The sequence below is a fragment of the Agelaius tricolor genome, unplaced genomic scaffold (assembly GCF_023055355.1).
Source record: "Agelaius tricolor isolate 1412-34295 unplaced genomic scaffold, bAgeTri1.0.p SCAF_2, whole genome shotgun sequence".
In the NCBI taxonomy this organism is placed as follows: Eukaryota; Metazoa; Chordata; class Aves; order Passeriformes; family Icteridae; genus Agelaius; species Agelaius tricolor.
In genome coordinates, this window is record NW_027269262.1 from 72,830,796 (window position 1) to 72,853,208 (window position 22,413).

At 35.8% G+C, this 22,413-nt stretch overlaps 1 protein-coding gene across 17 annotated transcripts in view; it reads right to left on the reverse strand.

The window, feature by feature from the left end:
• Positions 1–22,413, reverse strand: part of VPS13B (vacuolar protein sorting 13 homolog B) — a 434,621-nt gene that overhangs the window by 378,318 nt on the left and 33,890 nt on the right. For all 17 annotated transcript variants that reach the window (XR_011678368.1, XM_071421508.1, XM_071421509.1 and 14 more), the window contains exons 4-7: positions 11,688–11,808; positions 7,479–7,646; positions 6,132–6,313; positions 3,110–3,284 (exon numbers count right to left, since the gene is read on the reverse strand). Coding sequence is in view for 16 of the 17 variants with exons in the window: in XM_071421508.1 (XP_071277609.1) it covers positions 3,110–3,284; positions 6,132–6,313; positions 7,479–7,646; positions 11,688–11,808 (646 nt within the window). In the remaining variant the exon portion in view is untranslated. The remainder of the gene's footprint in view (positions 1–3,109; positions 3,285–6,131; positions 6,314–7,478; positions 7,647–11,687; positions 11,809–22,413) is intronic.

Genomic DNA, 22,413 nt, shown 5'->3' on the forward strand with positions numbered 1-22,413 from the left:
ACATAATGACAAAACCACTGTTTTTCTTACATGAGTTTGTTAAAGGACAAAATGTTACCCTGCGTCAGGCTTCTAAAGCCATTTTTTTCTAGCCATTCATAGTTCACACTGGAAGTCTTGCTCCATAATGCAGGGCAGTGATTCCAGTTAAGAAATACATTTAATATATATTACAAGAGTGCAGTGTGAGTGCATCTCACTGCTTGCATGCTCAAATCAAGTTTGACCTTCAGAAATTTACTTTCTCTTAAAGGGTTTGAGATATTTATCTGTAATAAGAGTCTGGAACTGGTATCTCCCAATATAAATCTGGAATTAACCTAGTAGAAAATTACTCTCTTGGTATTTATTTATTTATTTCTCTGTCTGTCTACGTTTTCTGCCAGGTATGGGTGATCCAGCCTAGCCTGTGGCCACATGAATACAAGTGCTGGCACTAGAGGAAGAAGGAAGGAATGCATCCCTGCTGGCAATAGCATGAATTTTCATCTCATTGAATCAGCCATGAAACTGTATGAGTGAAGCTTAGTACATGCTTCAAGGACAGAGAGATGTAGATGTTCATTCTTGCATCACTAAATAATGTATAGATTAAAATTCACTTTCTTATTCACAATTTGTCTGCTATAAACCAAAGAAGCTACTACAAACTCACAAATAAGACACTGGAAATAAGCATAAATGGTATGACCATTTTAGCTTGTGTGTGGCAAAATATTTTGCAGTAAAGATATAAATGGGCTTCAAAAACTGCCTCTACATCTCTGCCTTGGCCATCCAAAATTTGCCATCTGTCTTGTGTTCTGAAGGAGATAGTTCTGTCAAATACATATGATCATATAATCAAGTACAAAGATAATGTTAGAGCACAGCATAGTTGAACAAAAGCTGTGTAGGCAATTACAGATTTCTTTTGCAATCTTAGTCTTATCCCTGACCCTTCTGAAACATCTTGTGTATAACAGTGTAGAGTTACATTAGATTATTTCTTTTTGAGATGGCTGTCTTATGAAAAGCTAGGAAGTCAAACTGACAGTTGTTCAAAAGAATGCAAATGGGACTGACCAACAGCAATTGCAATTCAACCTTCCTGAAGGCATTCATTAATATAGAGATGACAAGATGGACTGCTGAAGATTTTACACGTATTTGGATGTAAGAACTTCAAATTTAATTCCAGATGCAAAAGCAACTGTGTACTTGTAGGAAGATGCCTTTTAACATTAATCGTTGCTTAAATTATATTTGTATCACCACATTTTCACGCCTTAACCAAAAGAAGCTGAGTAAATCCTGCATAGCTCTGCTGACTTCTGTCCTCTTCCACAGTTAAAGCTTCCTTCCAGTTTTCTCATCCCAGTTACTCTGTCTCCAATCCTTATATTTTTTTCATCTGAAAGTCACTGCTTACCCATCCCAGCTGTTCTCATATTGAGTCATATGATTTCTCTCTTCTTTCTGTGTCTTTCCTGTATTCAAATAGCCCTAGTTGCCTTACTGACTCCAGGAATGCAGCCACAAAATTCAAGCAACTCTAAATACATTGTCATTCTCCATGGCATAAACACTTAGCCAAATTTGGGGAAAACTTCATTCTAACAAAAGAAAGATATTCATGATACAGAGACAACCCTGTGTCTGAAAGCAAGGGCAATGCAGGGCTTCAGAGAAAACTTCCTGACACTTTCTCCTGTAAATAGTACAAATCATTGGTTAGATACAAAAAGTTATTAAAATACACACTGATGATTTTAAAGCCTCAGCAGAATATTAAGCCAATATTTGCAGAATATTAATTACTTCTAATCATGTCTTGTGTAATGCACTCGTGTTTGCAATGTAGAGTTCCTAGTGCAGAAAACCCATCTTCAGAGACAGTAAGAGAGAACTATTTACAGATATCTTATTTGTTTTCTCATTTCCACACAGCAATAACATGACAGAGGATTCTACATCTGAAATAAGAGTGAAACAGTCATCGGTGCCAAACAACAGGGAAGGCCATATTTGGAAAAAAAATTTCCACTGCTGTCATTTACCCATCATGCATCTATTTCTCTGAAACCAGAGAAGACAGCAAAGACAGCAACACAGAATTTTTAAAAAAATTACAGTCTCCTAATGCAAATTAAAATGGTATATTTCTTCAACAGAACATAATTAATTTATTAGTTTATGCACAGCTTTAAACTGCTGTAATATTATAAATTTAAGCCTAGCTTAAGAGAGCTAGTCACCTTCAAATGAAATTCCAAGAATTTCCTAGGTGAAGTAAATTCTCTTCCTATTTCCCCAGACTCAAATGCAACCTTGGAAAGATAACCAAAACTTTTGTCTTAAAGAGATTTAATTAAAATACAAATCTCTAAATAAACTCAGATAATTGCAGAATAAGCTGGGTTGGAAGGGACCCACAAAGACCACTGAGTCCAACTCCAGGCCCTGCACAGAATCACCCCAAGAGTCACCCCATGTGCCTGAGAAGCAGCAGATGGGAAGCAATCACACAAAGATGAAGAACATTCACCCCTCATCAGTGCAATGCTCCTGAAGAGATCCTGTGGCACTAAGTTACCACAAAAGATCACACAGAAGGAGGAATACAGGTTATATGAAAATAAAAAGTTGAGACCAGAAAAGGTAAAAGGACAGAACTATGGGAAACAGTGCAAAGTAATACTTCCTTGCTTAGGACAAGTTCTGATACATCTATTCTCAATGACCATTTCCAAAGAAATTAAGAAGCACACTTTGGCTTTTCTCTTATTTAGCTCAAACGTGGCTGCTGCCAGTTTCAAACTTGCTTATGGAAAGGTGCCTTAATGCATGATATATTGACAGACAAATCCAAAGTACCCTACAGTGTCACAACTCCCAGAATGGTCTTCTTAGATCATATTTAACCTGAGTTTAATTAAGACCATCAGAATTATAGCACATAACATTAAGCATGTGAAAGCACTGCATCTTTACCCAGTACAATGCCTCTAGCAAACTGCAAGACTATCAAGATACTTGGCAAGAACTAGACTTGGATATTTACATTTGCAAAAAGCAAAGAAATGAATGTTTTTAACATTTCTTCTTACAAATTAAAAACTATACTCACCTGTGATATTTCCCAACATATCTTTAGTGTGGCAAATCAAATCTTCACTTTCCCCATCTTTGAAGTTGCCTATTTCTCCGTAATACAGAGCAATCCCAAGCTGCATTATACGTATAAACATAGGAAGTTGCTGATCAGAGATTGAAAGTTTCAAACTTTCAACTAATGTGTGAATCTGTAACATGAAAAGAGAACAAAAACAAATAATAACAAAGCTCTGACATCAGTAAAGCCCAGTTTTAAACCAAACAACTCTGTATGCATTTGGTATGGGCATTTTATTTCCAAAAATGAGATTTGCAATACAACAGAAGGCAAAGGGCTGCAAACAAAGCCTACCAAAAACATTCACTTGAGTTGTCACACAAGAGCTCTTCAGCTGAAAAAGTAAAACACGTTTTACACATACAGAAACATTTATGTATTTGTTTTTTAAAGTTATTGCTGAAGAATTTTCTTAAATCTAGGTGATGTAAGATTAATAAATGCTCTTACAATGCTCTAATTTTATTTTCATTATAGGGTTTCTTTCAAATCTCTGCATGCTCTAGATAACCTAGATATCTAGATAGTATATTTAGATAAACTCTAGATATACTGGTTTTAAAATACAAGATCCTTCATTTCCATTCTTTCCCACACCAAACATTGTTCCAAGTGGCCAAGTAATGGGGGGAAGAATTAATTCCAACTGCAGTGCAGAAAACTGGCTCCTCTGAATATTCTGTTTCAAACGTGCAGTTAAGGCACCTTTCACTAAATGAAAGAAAGCTTTGGACAGACTAAATTTTTTGGAATGAAAACTTATCTTTCTTTAAAAATTTTAGCTGTTAAACAGCTAAATACCTTAAAATATTTTGAGTATGTGATCATTTGATAACATCAAAGTCAAACAAGATAAGAAAGGTACCTTTCATTACGTAAGAGCTCTATAAAATAAAATTATTGTACCAAAACTACTGTCCAACATTAGATATATTTTCAGCTCCAGGTCCAGTTTCTACATGTTGCAGGTGAAAATAATGGAAATTAAAAGTAATTACATATCAGTGTTGGCCTAAATGCAATCCAATTCAAAAACCATGTAAAGTTACTTTGTAAACAGTATAGCACATCCATGGGTAAATAATATAGTGGTAAAATCAGTATTTGTATAAATACATGCTAATACTTTCATATGTGCAAATTAATGAAGTCTTAGCCCATGTCATAGAGAATGAGTAATAACATTATATCAGCTGTTTACACAGACAAGATGAAATATGTCAGGTGTCAGAATTATACTATTTTTTTTTTAATTCTCTGAAATAAAAAAGCATGTAAACTCCTAAGATACATTTTGGAAATTAAAAATTAATCTTTGCATGACAATTTTCCAAGGCCAGTTGATTTAAAATTATTAACAGCAAACCTTTCCCGTGCAGAAGAACAACAGGATGGATAAGGAATAGATCTCTTAAGATGTGGAAGGAAAAAAAAAAAGATTGCTTTGCCAGAAGCCTCTTTAAAGGCACACAAAGAGCATATGTCCTGGTGGAGGACAGGAACACTAAGCAGCACTGTAGGCAATGAATATAATTCCTCTGTCAGTGGAACTCAGCTGCCCCTCAGAAGATTGACTCATCTCCCTAAAACTGTAGGAAAACTGTAATCTTTGTGTGGAGCTCGCTTCCAACACAGTGTCAACATAATGAGTGGATTTAGATTATTGAGAGGTCAGACAAATCTCAGTGCTGCTACAAAGAGGTGGAGGCAGGATTCACATCCCCAGTCCACATCAGCTCATCTGCCTCATGGTTGCCTCATTCCATGATGAATTTTACAAGAACAGCAACAAAAAGCTTACAACTCTAATAATTTATGTCTGTTTTGTCACCTCCACTCACGTACATTATTTTCATTCTAAAACTAAAAGTAGGAGCTGAGTGTTCCCAGTTCAAACACATACAAAAACATATCCAAGCACTCAACTCCTTTGAGAAGTTTTAAGAAAAGTTTTAACTCCATTAAAACTCCCTAAGATTAGTTTAGCCAAAACTTAGCAATGGACATAGTAATCAAAATTATGAAGATTATTAAAATGTTCTAGCCCCTACAAAGAAACCAAAAGGGCACATGTCCTGGAAACCTCCTCTCAAGACTTAAAATCAGACATGCTTTAGTAAGTTAATAACACATAGTATTAAAGTTCACATTAGCAAGAACCTCCCAGATTTGGAGAGAAAGATGGATCACTGCTGGCTTTTGTCCTGAGTTGGAAAACCCACTGTCCTTCAGCAACCAACCCTTCAGGGTGCTGAAGCTACAGCAATACCATTTGCAACAGAGGCTTTTAAAAGGATTTTAGCATCCTCAGATAAAATTTAATTCCATTAATGAAGTTGTTATATTTATTAATAGCAGTTCTTTTTGCCTTAGCCCTATGAAAAAACAGCTATTTCCAATCATTGGCTAAATATTTTAGGCAGTTGCTAAAAAACTGCATCCTGATGACCCACAGATAGTAATACTAATACTATTAATACTAATACTAATAATAATAATAATAATGTTGTGCCTCTGCTCACTAGGAGCTGAGTGTGGTTTGGTAATCCATGTCACATGGTACACCACAGAGTGTAAATCCACTGATGCTTCATGTTATTCATAAGAGCTAGAGCTACATTTGAAACAACAACTTAAGGAAAAAAAAATCCTTTCCATCTTATTGCAGACACCCTAAAGTATACCACCGGGGGTTTTTTAACAGATTATCTGCAGACTTTCTTTCCCCCTTTACAATTATGGAGGTTTTTTAAAACTCCAGGAAAAAATGAAAATATTAGAGAGCATAACTTCTTTACTTAGATGCTGTTTCTGTACATAAACTAATTGCATCATATGAACAAAACACAATTTAAAAATTCCTTTAGCAAAACACAACAGTATAAGCTTTTCATTTTACTTAAAATTTTAAAGGATATTTTGAAAAGCCTCAAAATTTCCTAAGTGAGTAACAGAAATAATTATTTTGGATACCTACTTTAATAATTGATGGCATTTTGGAGTTGAGGTTATCATAAGTAAAATGCAGACGAGTCCTGAAGGAACACTTGTACAGCAGAGGTTCCTGGTAAAATTCAATTTTACCACTAGCATTTCTCTTATCAAGACATACTGTGCAGTCAGAAAAGTTGATCATCTTCCTCAGTACCAGATCAGTGGCTTTTAAAAGAAGTGTACAGGTTAAAAAAATATATTACATACGAGAAGTAATACAGGTTCTTAACTAGAAGAAAGCAATACAAGACAGCTTTTTAGTCATTATTTAAATCAAAGTACTTGCTTGTGTGACTGAAGAGAAGCAAAGTACTTGCTTATGTGACTGAAGAGGATCATTTACTGTGTCAGGCTTTTTATGCTGAATGCACAGGAAGTGAGGACAAATTAGTTACACCCAATAAAAACTTTCTCCCTGTCTGCTATAACTTGGCTGTTTTTATAAAAGAAGAGTACTGTTTCATGAATTACTATCATTTCCATTATTCTCACAGAAATAGTTTTGCATATTATCCCCCAAAGTTTTCTTTTGAACCTTCCAAAACAAACAAGAGCTTTTATAGTGATCTTAACACAAAATATATTTTGTGATTTTGTCACATTAGTTTGTAATCATTTTAGCAAGACCAAAAAAAATATGCTCAGGAAAACATTAATTGAATTAAACACTCTACCTGAAATCCTCTGTGTGATCTTAGCACAGTTACTGTGCCCCAGTTCCACCTCTAGCCAATATCAGTAAGAGCACCTAGACTTAAAAGTGAGTGCTGGTAATTCAAGGACTGAAACATTCAAACACTGAAGACCAAGATAAAGAGTCAGAAGTTGGGGGGTTTCTTCCCCTGAAAATGTGAAGTGAAATGAATCATGCCTTGCAACTGGTATGCTGTGCTCACTACTGTGAGCACATCTGACTGCCTCTCTTGCCAGCCTGCTCAGGGTTAGAAGATCATCACAAATAAGTGCAATGGAGTGCCTTAATTTGCTACTGCTCAGTCACAAAACTTGCCTAAGCACTCACTGCCAGCAGCAAGCACTAATTAAAATACCATGGCAAGCATGAGCAGAGGACAAGACATCTTGTATGATCATCTATGATCATATATGTATCATACACTACATTGATGTAGTATCAATCAGTCTATAATATTACAGTTGGCTCATCAGAATTAAGGTAAGAACAAGAGAAAAAACTGACTGGAAATCAAAACAGACATAATTTGTCCTACTTCTGATTTAAAAAAAGCCATTTTTATGAGATTCAATAATTTCTGTAGGAATTTAAGAGTGCCTCCACAGTGGTACATAAAACCAAAAAATAACAACTCACCAGAGATGTCCATAAATGCTCGATCCCAAAACTCATCCACTGTATAGCATTCTGCAGAAGTGATATTGACTGAGAGAACAATATCATCCTCCACATACTTTAAGATGAGATTGTTGATCACAATGTTGACATTATTTACAACACGCCTAATCAAACTCTGAACATAACCTATAAATTAAAACAAATTCTTGGCAATGATAAGGAAGACATGATAAACTCATTTATTTAGTAAAAAAAAAAAAATCATTATTTCAATGTATTTATTATTCTTAACTTGCACTCTTTAAAAAATCAAAATTTAAACAAACTATGTATCATTTTTACCCAAAAATTAACACGACTTAAAACTCTTTAATATTCTGTGTAGTTGTTAAGTCAATCAGCATCCTAGAAATGCAAGATACCATAAAAAAAGTTGTTAAAAACTATGAATACAATAGAGGATACAAAACTAATTAACTTTAAAACTAATTAAGAAAACATAACACTATGGATTACTATAGACAAAGAATTTTAACAATTACTTTTTTACTTGAGAAATATTTAGAAATAGGTTTGGAAAAGTGAACACCAGCTGCTAGGTTACATTTCAAGTGTGCATATATCATGCCTAGGTGCTCCCACAGTTTTTTTATAAGTTAACTAAGCATTAACATACCTGGCACTTTCTCATTCTAAAACCTAATATATCCACATCTTGTTCAGTAAGACCCCTCTGAGGTGTATCAAAACCAATTTCTGTCAACAACCAAATAGTAAGCACCTGCACTGAAGCCTGCTGGGAACAAATCAATTTACATATTTTTAGATGTAATGTTATTGGAAAAACCATCTCACCTGGGAATTCAGAGTATGTGGCAAACATTCATATGTTTAAAAATATCATAAAGAAATTAAATACTACCCATATTCCTGTCTTTCATGTATACTGAACCTAGCTGTGGACCCAACTCACTAGTGCTAGAAAAAAACAAGCCTTAGAATTCCTCTGTTTTCAAATTTATCACATTACACACATCTAAAAATACATTTAACAGACACTATCAAGTTCTAGTTTGGTGACTATGCTGGAAACAGCTAGCTAATGATAGAGGCATAAACCCACAGGCTTCAAGAGCAGTTTTCTGAAACTTGCATTAAATAAAACTCCCTTATGTCAACAATTTTAATTAAAATTAAAAATTAAAATAAACATCAAAGTACTGTCAGTTAACTAGGAAAATACTTAAGTTGCTACTTCCATTCTACTCTGCTTTTCCTAGGTATTCATCTTTTTCACACCCATATATAACTTTCCACTTTAGGGTATGTGGAAAGTTTTACCATTACATAAGTGATTTTCTTGAGTTCCACAACTAAAAATTTGCCCAGCTGACATAGGACATTTTTTGGTTTTTCAGGATTCAAAGCCCTCAATGACCAGAAAGAAGAAAAATCCAGAAATAGAGTCAAATTCAATGTTTTTGGAGCTTAGTACAGTCAGATTTCTAACATAATCTGAATTGGCTTTTTCATCATATCAATCTAAAACTACTGAAAAATATGTGGAATAACCTGTTTTTAAGGATTTTCTCACTGACTCCTTCAAACGCTGACATTTTTAGTTTATATGAACTCAGAAAACCAGATTTATTATTTCAGTAATTAAGGGGCATAAGAGACCCATATTCATCACTAGAGTGATGTAAACCAACCTTCACATAAATAGAAAGCAGCACAAGGCATTTAGCTCCTTTTCCTAATTTCAGCATAGAAATATTTTTGCAGACTATTTAACTAGCAACTATAAAATTATAGCCAGTTATTTAAATATGATTTTAAAGCAAGCTACTAATTTCATTGAAAAAGTGCAGCTGCCTCTCCACAGGTCAAAAATTTCTTCAGTATTTTGCTATCAAGAGTCTTTCAGGAAAAGAGCAACACCATTTTCATCTGTATGTCTTTTTGGCTGAATGCATTAAGAGAGGAAGTGCAGTCCTATCTTCCAAAAAAAACCAGGGGTCATGGATTTGCTAAAAACTGCAAAACTGCCTATGGAGATACTTCCAGCTAGTGGTACACTACATTGTCAGAAGTATCATACAAAAACCAGCTTCCTGATTAAGTTTAGCTTCAAATATACTAGAAGCAGATTTTCACACGTGAGGAACAGTCTTTTAAGAAATTGTAATTCCTACAATTCAAAACAAAATAATAAAAACATCAGCAAGCTCATGTGTAATAAAGGGTTTGTTGTTTTTTCGTGTATGGGGATTTTTTTCAAAAGGTTTTCTTTTAAATAGAAGTGGGAAAAAGCAGGTAAAGGTTACTTAGACTTCTGTGATTTCTAAGAATAACACTATGGGCATCTTTGCCACTGAAATATAGGTGTTCTACAGCAAGTGAATAAAACCACCAAAAAATCTGTAGGGCTAAATTCTTTCCTGAGGTGCAACACAAAGTCCACAAGTGTGCTGTTTTCAAATTGTCCAGAACCCAGGAGGCTGCACTGAACATTAAGTGCTACAAATGCAATTTCAAATCCAATGCTCCAAAAATTTAGTATCTCTGTAGTCACAGAATCAATACCATCAGAGTCGACACATCTAAACAATTTAAGTTCAGCAGGAATCTGTTGTTGCCAAAGCTACAGTTTTAGCTAAATTTTGCCTCTGGAGATTAATCTCCAAGGACACTAAAACAAAAGGACAAATAAATCTTTTTTAAAAAATATCCTCCAGGAACGTACAAAAAAAACAAAGCAAAACACTAAGCAGATGACTCCACATCTTACTAAAATTCAGGATGCGCAAATTAAATCTTAGGACAATTTACCAGATAGGTAAATCTATACTAAACAGTGCTATTTCTCCACTCAAAACCAAAACCAAAGCCACCTGTATTTACAACTTCATATTTTACAACAATTAATACAACTGTATTGATACAATTTCACCACAAGGAGGTAACTTACAAAAATCCTGCAAATGTCGTTGAAGGAAATATATTTATACAATTTTTGAGTAGCCTTTGACTTTTGTTGTTTGCAGATGCGACCCAAAGATCCAAATTCCAGAGAGCTGCCACAGCTGGAGCGCTGTCCATGGTAGGAAATGGTTTCCCCCAGTTCCAAGCCCCTGGAGTTTGTTGCATCACTAAGCTCTAAAGACCCTCCAGCCCTGGTTCCTCAAGTAACCATTTCCAAGCAAGATGATACTGTGTAGCACATCATATTACACGCACTAAATGTCAGTGTTGTCTTTTGATTCAAGTCAAGTATAAAGCTTCTGTTAACAAAAGACAGTAAGGAAACCTCACACAAAACTATCATATTTTTTACCTATCTAAAATTACATGACCAAGATAGCAAACTGCAATTCATTCCAGTACTCTCCAATTTTACTTTTCTGCATGAATCACCTCATATCCAAACTCAGAAGCAACAGTAGTCAGATACATAGTTCCGTAGGCATTTTTGTATTATAAAATTTCTCCAAGTTCAGCATCCAAACTCCCCATTCACATTGAAATTCCATATCCAGGAAAAAAAAACTGGTAACTATCTCCACCAGTAGATACAGGACTCAATAAAAAACATTAGTAAAACATGAGAGAGTTTGGGGTTTTCAGCCTGAGAAAGAGAAGTCTCCAGAAAAACCTTACAGCAGCCTTCCACTACCTAAAGGGAGTCTGAAGAGAGAAAGCTGAAGAGAGACTTTTCACAAGGGCATGTACAGACTGGACATGGGATAATTGTTTTAAACTGAGAGAGGGCAGGTTTAGATTATATAATAGAAAAAAAATCTTTATTTTGAGGCACTGGAACAGGTGTCCTAGAGAAGTTGTGTTCAAGGCCATACTGGATGGGGCTTTGAGCAACCTGGTTGAGTGAAAGGTGTCCCTCCCCATACCCGGGGATTGGAACTAGATGATTTTTAAGATCCCTTCCAATCCAAGTCATTCTATGATTCTATGATGCTACCTTGAACTATAAATGAGTTATGTCAATTTAAGAATTTGATAAAATGGAAAAAAAGGTTATCAGCATTAAACTACTTTTTTTTTTGTGATTTGGTTCTATTTTCTAACATATAAGTATTTCACCAACCTTTGTGATTTTTAGGTAGACAAAACCATAATAATCTAACTTAAACACAGTGATCATCTGAATAAACTTCTGTATTTGAGTTACACAAAAATACATAACCAGTTCCTGAAATGATGGATTACCTGGAGGTAAATCAGGGTCAGGAGAAGCAGACTGCTGAACTCGTCGTGATTTTACTGCGGATTTCAAGCTTTCTGTGGTACTGCGGTTTGTGGAACTGGAACCACAACTTTCGTGGTCTTCCTGTTAGAGGAAAAGAAAGCAATGAAGTCAACCAAACAAAAAGAAAATAAACGTGGGGAGAACTTGGTAAAGGTTCTGTAATTTCTGTTACTGTTTTTCCATCAACTCAATCCTGTACTACAGAAGTTGACACAAAACAAGCTTGACAACATTAAAGGAATACCTTCACTAACTGTGGTTTAAAAGAGAAACCTGTAATTTAAATATTTATTTCAACTGAACATATTTCTTCTAGCTCCATTTCTGCTGAAACATTCCTTCAGAGACAGATCCTTGCAGATTACCAAAACAAGTATGAGAAACTACCTAATTGCATGAGCTTATATGCCTACTCATGAAACCACCTCAGATGGTTCCAAGATGTCAGACTCACATCCTTCCTAATACCGCTAATTGAAACTGATTCATAAAGCAAAATATTTTTGCAGACTTCTATAACAGTAAAACATGACCTCAGAAAAGATAAATGAACTGAGGGCACCTGCTCCTCTTGAGCTTCTATATAGTTCATTCAACATAAGGAATTCAGAAGCAGAAACATGGCTCATAATTCCAGAATGTGATATAAGCCTTTCAAAATGAGATTTGCAGACACATGAAAATCTTAATTAGCTGAATCTAGAATTTTAAATATACCAGTAGTATTCCCGTTACATTCCAGAATGACGGTTTAAGCACAAGGCTCAAGTGTAAGAAAGCCAAGAGAAGTCATGCAAATATTCTTGTAAATGTATTAAAAGTACAGGTTAAAGAGGATGCTAACACAGCTTTTGACCTAAGCCAAATTAGTTTGATAGACAGTCTCTTGCAGAAAAAGTGAAAAATGCTTTCTTTCAGAAAAAGTGAAAAATGCCACTGATCATATCAGAAAATCTGTTCACAAAAAGAAGCTTTGGGGAACAAATGTCAAGTAACATAGTATGAATTATAATATTCTTAAGTCCTCTTAACATGAAAAGCAAGCAGCTTAAATTTTGCTGGATTTTTATACAGGAGAGATCATGTGTTTCTCCACGTGCTGCCTGGTATTTCTAATAATCTCAGAGAAATTACAAAAGGCAATCTTCACATTACTTGCTTTTTGATGTGGATTTTGCTTTCCATTAAAAAAAATGAATACATGCAATGATACACTTCAAATGCAAGTCTACAACTTCAAAAGCAACTAAAGAAATTTTTTTCCCTCCACTCTGTACTTAGAACAAAACAGGGAAATTCTCTGATGAAATGACGACCATTTCCCTAAGGGAAAAAAAAAAAGAGCACTATAATCTTAGCTGGGGGAAAAATAAGGTTAAGGTAGAAGCTTTAACTCATTAGGGGCAATCACATAAGACAGACATATTCATATATTAGAAGACTAGATGATAGCTTCTGAAAGAAGGATGAGTTACCATAAAGGATTTGAGATTTTCCAGTTACTAATATAGTATTGAAAAGCAAGCTGTTGGATGCTTTTTATTTTATGGTTATTTGGCAATTTTAGTCATACAGGAAAGTCTCATTCCAGTGCATAAAAATCCTATAACAAGTGTTGAGAATCAGCTCTGTTTAGAGGGCATTTTTGTTTTCTCATCTCTGATAAACTTCTGATACTTTTCATCAAGGAATGCAAGTCTCCTGAAGACTCTCCCTGAACCTAAAACTGTGGAGCAATTTCAGTAGAAAATCACCTTTCTCTTTATGGCATACCTGACAGAGATAAAGCAAGAGCTTCAAGCTTTTATTAAGTCCAGTGTGATGGAAGTCTCTTCATTAATATATATTTTGTAATCAGCAAAGCTCAACTCTCCTTCCTCTCCAGTTTACTGAAAAAAACTTAGATCACACACTCTTACTCTAAAATTTTTGAAATCACTTTTAGATATACTTTTTCTTGGAAACCAGTTTACATGTAGCACAGAAGTATTTTTTTCAGGTAAGACACTACACAACTATTTATGTTTTGAACTTGAAGAAAAGCCCAAGCTCAATTACCACATTTCCTTCTTCCCCAAGCTCACTCATGGATTGCACAGAATGCTGTGCTGCAACTATTTAATGACTTGGTCTAATAGGATCACATTACACTTGACTTTTAATATTTATGTCAGCTACAAAATGAAGAGAAGGGGGGAGAAGGAAATGGGGAAGTTCTTTTACTGAAGTGTTAACTTTATCAAGCCTGACTACATTCAAGTCTAACTTTTCTATCTACATACTGCTGTAATTATGCTCAATCCATGTTCTCAAAACTTCACAACATCTATGCAATATTTTTGAGTATTATGAGTAAAGATTAAGTAAGAGTGGTTTAAGCTTTTACCACTTTGAGAGGGCTAGGAATAAACACTAGTATTTTTGAGGAGGGATTGTTTTTTTAAAGGAAAGGAGAGAAGAATCCTTAATTTTGAAACAGTCTCAAATCTCAACATGAAATAAATTAAATAAACACAAATTATAAATTAATTAATAAATACATTACATCCAGTAAGTTTTTCGTATTTCCCTGAGCTGCAAGTCTGTTGTGATGGAAAAATGGCTGTAAATCCTTTACAGCGAGCTGGAACTCAACACAAGCAAAAATGTACATATTCCAAAATGGTGCCAAAACACAAAACAAATTTATCTCAGTAATATACCTGTGTGACTAAATCCATACAAAGTAACAGAGTACACCTACATTTAAGAAGAATTCAACCTGACTGACATTTGAAAAAAGGGTGTGGGGTTTTTTTGTAATCTGGAATAACATCCATTCATTTCATTACAATACACAATTATCAAAAATATTTTTGGGAGCTGCAAGGGTTGGTTTTGAGGTCTTTGAGCATGAACATACGCACCATTTTTCACAACAGTTACTGGTATTTTATAAATCAAATGTATTCTTCAATTACTCAAAGACAATAAGAGTGGCCATGAACTTGAAAAAACCTACACTCCTAAGTACACATATATCCAGAAGGTTTTTGTATCTGCACACTTCTGCTCAATGTTAACTTTAAGAGCACACTATTAATTTCTCAAACATGTGGTTGTCTCATAAGCCCAGAAGTAAAACATGTTCATTAAAGATATGGGGAAAGTTCCAAGGAAACTGCCAAAACTAGCATAATTATGAAACTATTTAAAACTGGAACCAACTAGTCACACACTGTGTCTAGATCACAGTGATGTCATCAGAAACACCCAGCCAAAAAGCACTAAAATTACTGCACTCCCATAAATCCACCTCACACCAGATGACAAACATTTAAAAGCTGAAGTCAAAATCATAATGGTGGTGGGAAGGGAGTTACATTCTAAAAGTGCTAATAACTATCGTTATGGAATGAGATTTGATAAACATCCATTCATTTTATCGTTAATGAGAGCAATTCCAAACAATAGCCACAGCAATGGAAAACTAAAAATACTCATGATATAGCTAGAGATGATTTTTAAGTAAGACAAGTAACTTACAAAAGTAACTTTTCCCACTAGCTTGTATCAGAAGTAAAGCCTAGAAAACTTAAATTTGAACAAGAGGTCCTGTTTTGGGGTGTTCTGCAAATACAACAAATGCAGTTTTGCACAACCAGGCTCTTTTTTCACTTTTGACAGACGTGTCAGATCCAGTAGCCAGATCCAGCTGAAATGTTTTTATGAAGCACTGTGGTTAGTTCTAGAACTATGCAAGTCATAAGTAACATGCTAAAGACACCTAGGCTAGTCAAGTTATATTCAAGTTCCTCAGTTAATTTTCTACTGCAATTTAAAACCGTTATTGCAAGGTTTAGAGCAAATTACAATTGACAATACTTGAACACATAACAGATGAGGTTTATTTTGATCTTTCCTAATAAGTGGAGTTTATAATCTTAGCTCATTATTCTTTCCTTTGTTCATTATGCTTTCCAAATTCAAAATAATTTTCTCCTTAAAAAATACACACTCTCTTTTTAAAACACACAAATCCTATTCAACGTGCAAGATCTCCAAAATGCCTCATAAGCACACTTTACAGGAAAACAATGTTCTCTTGGAGATCACTTGGCTATTTATACAAATACTGTCCCTCTGCTTTCATAAAACCAAGTTAGACAAAATTGGGTTCAATAGAAACAAACAAAAAAAAAAACCCAAGAAACTTGTTTAAAACCAATTAATATTATGAATTAAAATTTTAAAACCCAAACTGATTCAAATTACCTACTACACAAACTTGCAAAGAGCTCTCTATCCACATTTTTTCCCTTTTCCTTTATAAAATTTGCTTTTTCTCACCCTTTATCATTTCTAAAACAATAAGCTTAATATCCTTTACAATTCATTAAAAGATATCTATTCGTATTTCTGTATTTCAAATGGCAAGATGCAAGAACTGAGGGAGTGGAACTTATTTCCCACTAGTGGACAGTGCTCATACGGCTGAGCAGTTGGCTGCCTGCGGTAAAACCAGAAGCCACATTCAGGATGTGCTCATTTTAGCAAGGCCTTTGACACAGTCTCCTCACATGGGCAATCTCCTCATTCACAGACTGGTGAGACACCAGCTGGATAGTGGGAGTTCAGTGAAAAAGTGGCTGGACCACTGAGATCAAAGGGCTGTGATCAAGGTGCCAAGTCCAGCTGATGACTGGTTACTTGAGGCATCCTTCAGGGATCAGTACCAGGTCCATGGTGTTTTAACATGCATGCTGAAGACCTGAAGATGGGATAGAGTGCACTCTCATCAAAACTGCAGATAGTACCAGCCTAGGAGAGGAACCAATGCACTGGTGGGCAGGGCTGCTATTGCTAGGGTCCTTGAGGGGGTGCAGAAAGGGCTGTGAGGAACTCAGTGAAATCCAGATGTAAACACTGAGTGCTGGAGTACCCAGGATAAAGATACTCTGGAACTGCAGACTAAAACCCAAACTGCTCAAGAACAGCTTTTCAAAAACCAATCCAAGGGTGCCAGGGGGCAGCAAGCTGCCCATGAGCCAGCAGCTTGTCCTTGCTGCAAAGGCCAGCTGTGTGCTGGGCTGTATTAGCAAGGGTGGGCCCAGGGGCAGAATTATTCTCCTCCCTTAGCTCCCTGTGAGACACTGTATGGAATACTGCACCCAGCTGAGGGCTCGCCAAGATACTCCAGAAGCAGATCTACAGAGGACCACCGTGGTGGTTAGGGCAGAGAAGCAACCTCCTGTGCTCTCTCTCAGGGCAGATTGAGATAAATTTGAGATATATTAGGGTTGTCCAGCCTGGAGAAGGATCCCACTGCTGCCTACAGCTACATACTGGGAGGGTACATACTGAGAGAAGTGAGACCCAGACTGTGTCTGTTGCCACTTATCTTTTCATGGTACACATCTGAACCATGCAATTCCAAGCAGGGCAAGCTGTTTCTCATCATTTGGAGGGTGATCAAGTATTGAACTGGCTGCCCAGAGAGGTGGTAGAGTCTCAGTCCTTGGAATTATTCAGCACTTGGATAGCCAAACCCTGCAGCAATCCATTCTAATTGGACTTGCTTTGGGCATGAAGCTGACTAGATCATCACCAGAAACCATTTCACATTGCACTACGATTCCTCTGCATGTGAAAATGAAACAAAAAGTAATACAAATTTTTGAAAATATTATCTTCAAAATACACAAGTTGACTAAAATGGTAAGCACCATGAAGATGTTGCTTTCCAAAGGATATCTGGTTCTTTTCCACTGCTATACACTTGCTAATATGCATTACACATAAACAGATTCATATTACACTTCTAACCTCACAACAACACTTCTGCTGCCTAACATAGGTTAAGCACTGCTTAGAAATTAGTACAGAAAATAATTTTATTATTTCTTTAATGAACAGCAAACTAGAAGCATAACACTGAAACAAAGAAAATCCAGTGACCCACATATGCTGCATATGACATCTGTACATCTTTTGCAAGATGTGATTTAATAGTCTAACGCACATTTACTTTAAAATTATGTAAATACAGGTTTATTTCAAAACTATGACAGTGTAAAATATTTAAGACAATTTAGCCAAGCCAGGCTGTGTTCCAATTTTGCAGAATAGTTAAGGAATTCTGTATTACATACAGAAATTATAGGTTCTATATACTTTTGGTATACTTTCAAAAGACTATTTGAGATTGGCCACTTTTTTTCTAGTGTAACAAAACTCAATTTTAAATCTTTTCAAATCACATACCTCAGAGCAAGTACTCAGAGACTGAGATCTGTATTCCTCTATAGCAGACAAAAACATGCTGGAAAGACTTTTTTTTCTGCCAGAGTTTTTTTCAATACTATTTTCATGTAGAAACACGTCAAAAATAAACTCTTAATATTATGTCCCAGACTACAAAGGAGAAATACCAAGGAATTTGAGGCAGAGATGAGGGGAGTGGGGCAAATAAACAAAGTTTAAGTTAAGCAGAACAGACAAACTGGAGCAATCAAGAAACAATTTAAACAAGGTGTCAGCATCTATTTGCCTCTTGTTGCATATGATCTTGGCTGATGCTAAATTAACAGAAACAACCAGCAGCGATGACCAACAAGGTACATTTAAGGTACATGCATTAGATGAGGGCGTTACATCCACGTCCCAATGTTAGCACAAGCCTGGAGTTAATCCTATGGTAGCACAGCACAATGTGCTCCAAAACAGAGGTACAAGTTAAAAATCCACACAAATGCTGTGGACAGGCTAAAAAGCTGCCACAGCAGCCCCAAAGGTAAGCCAGGAAGCTTTGTGAGGCACTTGTTGTACTGATACCACAAAACATGTGCCATCTTCCTATTGATTGCTGGATAACAAAGTCTCCCTGCGATGTTGCTACTGTTTTGATTAGCTGATTATCCAGGCTATTTAAAAGGAATATTCCTTTGTTTACAAGAAAAGGAGCTGTCAAGAGTCTGAAAGCCCATGGTGATACAGTCATACAGCCAAAGATAAATAGAACAGGCTGTTCTCACTAAGTGGTTCTCAGAAATACACCCCAATTTCTCAACACTCAAGACAGAGTAACAAATAAAATGACTTTGCAAGTTCTTTTAGAGGGGAGTTGTACAAATATCTTCTTTCTATTGTGCAAAGAAATTTGTATTATAAACTGTTAACTGATCATCTAGTAAAGTTTCTGATACATTTACTGTAGTTTTAAAAAGTTATGAGGCCACCTACCATGATGTAAGTGCTTTTTAATAGAAACAAACATCTCAAAATGACTTTTCTGCAATTTCTCCTAGGATAAGCTTTTTCAAGAGTTCATTCTCTCATGTTACAGGAAGTTTGTGCAGTGCTTTGCTTGGAGAAATATGGGTGGGGTGGTGTTAATTCTGTAACATTATTCTGTGTTTAATAGCAAACAAAGTGAAGTCTGACCCATGACTAGAGCTCTCAAAGCTACAAAAAAAATCCAAAATAAGAAATACTACAGCAGCAACTGGCAGCTATACTCAAAATTTGGCATCACTGTAGAAGCAAAGATGGAAGGGATAAAAAAAGTCAATTCTGAAATGTTTGTTCCACAAAAGCCACAGTGCATAGAACTCTAACTCAGTAACTCTCACACCAGGTTGACTGAAAGGAAAAGTCAAAAGGAAAGACATAACAGAAATGTGAGCTTCTTCAGCAAAACTGGTAATATGGGCTGAAATGGGTCACTCTGTCCCATATATTCTCTGTGACTGAAAATGAGAAAGAAGAGTGACTGAAACAGTTTAACCCTGAAGGACTGGGAGAAAAGAGTGACAGAAACAACTCAGGAGAACAGACTGAAACCTAAGAGAAGTGATAAGCATTTCTTTTCTCTTTTCCAACTTGTGTTCAGAAACAAGCAAATTCAATAAAATTAAGAGTGATAAAAGAACAGTTACCTATTTCAAAAATCTCTTGAAAATTGAGTCAGAACAAAATAGGATATATATTTCAAGTTTAAATAATTTATCTCCATACATGAAAACTCCAGGCCAGTCTGACTGTTCCACTGTCACCCAGCCTAACACACAATTTGGGGCTTGTCAGAGGAGCATCTCACCCTATTCCAGGTCCAGCTACTGAACTGGCTGGACTACAACAAACATATATTTTTCTTACACCAACTGTTTACATTTTTATGTGTGCTATTTTGGAAGACACTGTACCAAAGACTAGACATACTCTCATCCTTGTTGCAGGTACCTTGAAATATTTGTAATGGCTGAGAAGTACTTCTCCAGCATTTATCAAGTCTGTTCCTGCAGTGTTCACCACGACATCAAAATACCATTGTAAGCATGGCTCAGTCACATCACTGATTCATTAAACAACACCTGGGAACCATTAGCAGAAGTTGGATCCATTCAGGTCACTCTCTCATATTCTCTTCAACCTGCCAGAGGGCCAGCACTGGTCTCCAGCACTATTTCAACTGGCCCCAGACTTCACCAAGACATCACTTTCCTTTGTGGTGTTAGATGATTGATGGTATTTGTTTCCCTGCACTGTTCTGGTGGGTTGTAGTTTAGCTCTGCTTCACACTTTCTTTAGAGGGTATTTTCCCCTAACACATTTCCTACTGGATTTTATTAGAAAGCCAGACCTCATGTGCAAGAATTCTCTCCACCAAGCACCTGCCAAGGATGTAGTAATAATTTTTATTACAACATAACCTTGCCACCCACTTCCTCCAGAGTAAGGTAGAATACTGTCCAGACCAAATTTTCTCCTAATCCCAAACACTACTGAACAGCAGACCTACAGCAGGGTCCCAGCAAATTGAATAATCCTCAGCTCTCAAATTTCCATCATCACAATAAACCTCTAATATATAACAGTGAAAGGCCTGAGGCACAAAGCTTTGCCTGGAGAACTTGCTATCCAAGCAAGCTCTTTCCAGTGCTGAGCATCATTTGGCTAGTGCTTGGCTTTTGTTAGGTGTTGGGGATGGAAAGAGAGCAAAGAGGTAATGAAATGGCAATGAATTATACATGCCAATGTCAGAAGGAAGAGTATACTCACTAGGGTCCCTCCAGCTGCTATTGATTTCCACAAGTGATTATGCTTGCAGTGACTAATTCTCCATCAAAATTGTTTGAAACTAGCAAGTAGGTTCAAAATGTCATGGGGCAGTGCAAAAGAAGAAGAAGCAGAGATGACAAAGCCATGAAGGTCTGGCTTCCTTACAATTTCAATCTTAAAACCCAATCAACTGAAAAGCATTTGGGTCAGAGATTTCAGCCCAGCAGTCCTTTCTTCCTCAGTTACTGTCCAAGATAAGTCCAAGCCAAATTTGTGCTTGTGGCCATTCTTCACAGAACCCAAAACAGTGACTTTTTCCCAAGGTAGTACTCTTCAGGACATTTTTTGCCAATACAAGAAGGTTCGAGTAGAAAGATTGCTCAGGCACAGGAAGATTAAACTGCTGCAGCTTTCACTGCATTCTGCAAATGCAGAAGTACGGGCATTTCACTGAAGAATAAGTGAGATGTCAGTGTACAATACAATCTACAGAAGGAAACAGGAACACCAACATAACAGTAATAAAAAAGTATTCTTCTTTTCAAAAAATAAGCACAATCTTTACAAAAATAATAGTAATGGCTTTTTTAGTGCTATATTAAGACAAAACTTCACTTTCTTCTTATTTCCAATAGTTCTCACATACACTTTTCATGCATACTATGAACATACATGTAACTCTGTGTAATTGTATTAATTCCATGTATGAATATTCAAACAGCTTTAAGAAATTAAAATCTTCTGAGTATAACTGTACATCAAATTTCAGATACATACATGGCTGAAACATAATTTCTCTTAACTTAAATAGCTTTCTTACTTGCCAGCTGATCAAATTCTAAACACAGAAGCCTAGTTGAGAGCTTCATTATTTAGTTGTCTCAAGCAAACCTTCCACATAACTTCCCAAAATGCTTGTCTTTAAACTTTCAAGTACACATTAATAGCTCTGCTGTATTTCTAACAATTCACTTGCAAATTTGTCCTTGATTTTATTCTTTCTTTTTATTCTTTTCTTTTAACTTCAGACACCATGATGGAGAAGAACAGATTTTTCACCAAATGCAATTTATCAATTACATCTTATTTAAATAACATTATTTAAAACTATTGGACTAAACTACAAAGCTGGCTGAATGGCTGCAAAAACTTTCTAGTTAATCAATGTTAAAGGGCACACATAAGAGCAACTTACTCAAAACACATAGTTACAGGTTTTCTACTTATAATCAGTCTTTTCTTTTGCAATTGTCAGTCTGTAATGTGTAGAGCATTTCAGAGAACTTATAATGCTCTGCTTTTTAAGTAAGAAAGCTTTTGAAACATTAACTTAAACCCATATAAACAGTAATTTATCTTCTAAAACAGCCAGCAGTCTATCACACCAAACCACCAGAATGCTATATATTAAGTCAAGTGCAGCTGTCAGCACTACACCGTAAATGTTGCAAAGTTTTACAAAATATGTCTATATTATAACATTTAATTTTTTTATCACATTGGTTAATTTAAAATACAGTGTGCCTCCTGTCAGGCAGCATGGACTCTGTACCAGCATTCAACATTTGCTATTCTTACCACTTACATGCTCATGTCACTTCCTTACAGAAATCTGAACATTCAGAATTCAAATATGCATTTCTTAAT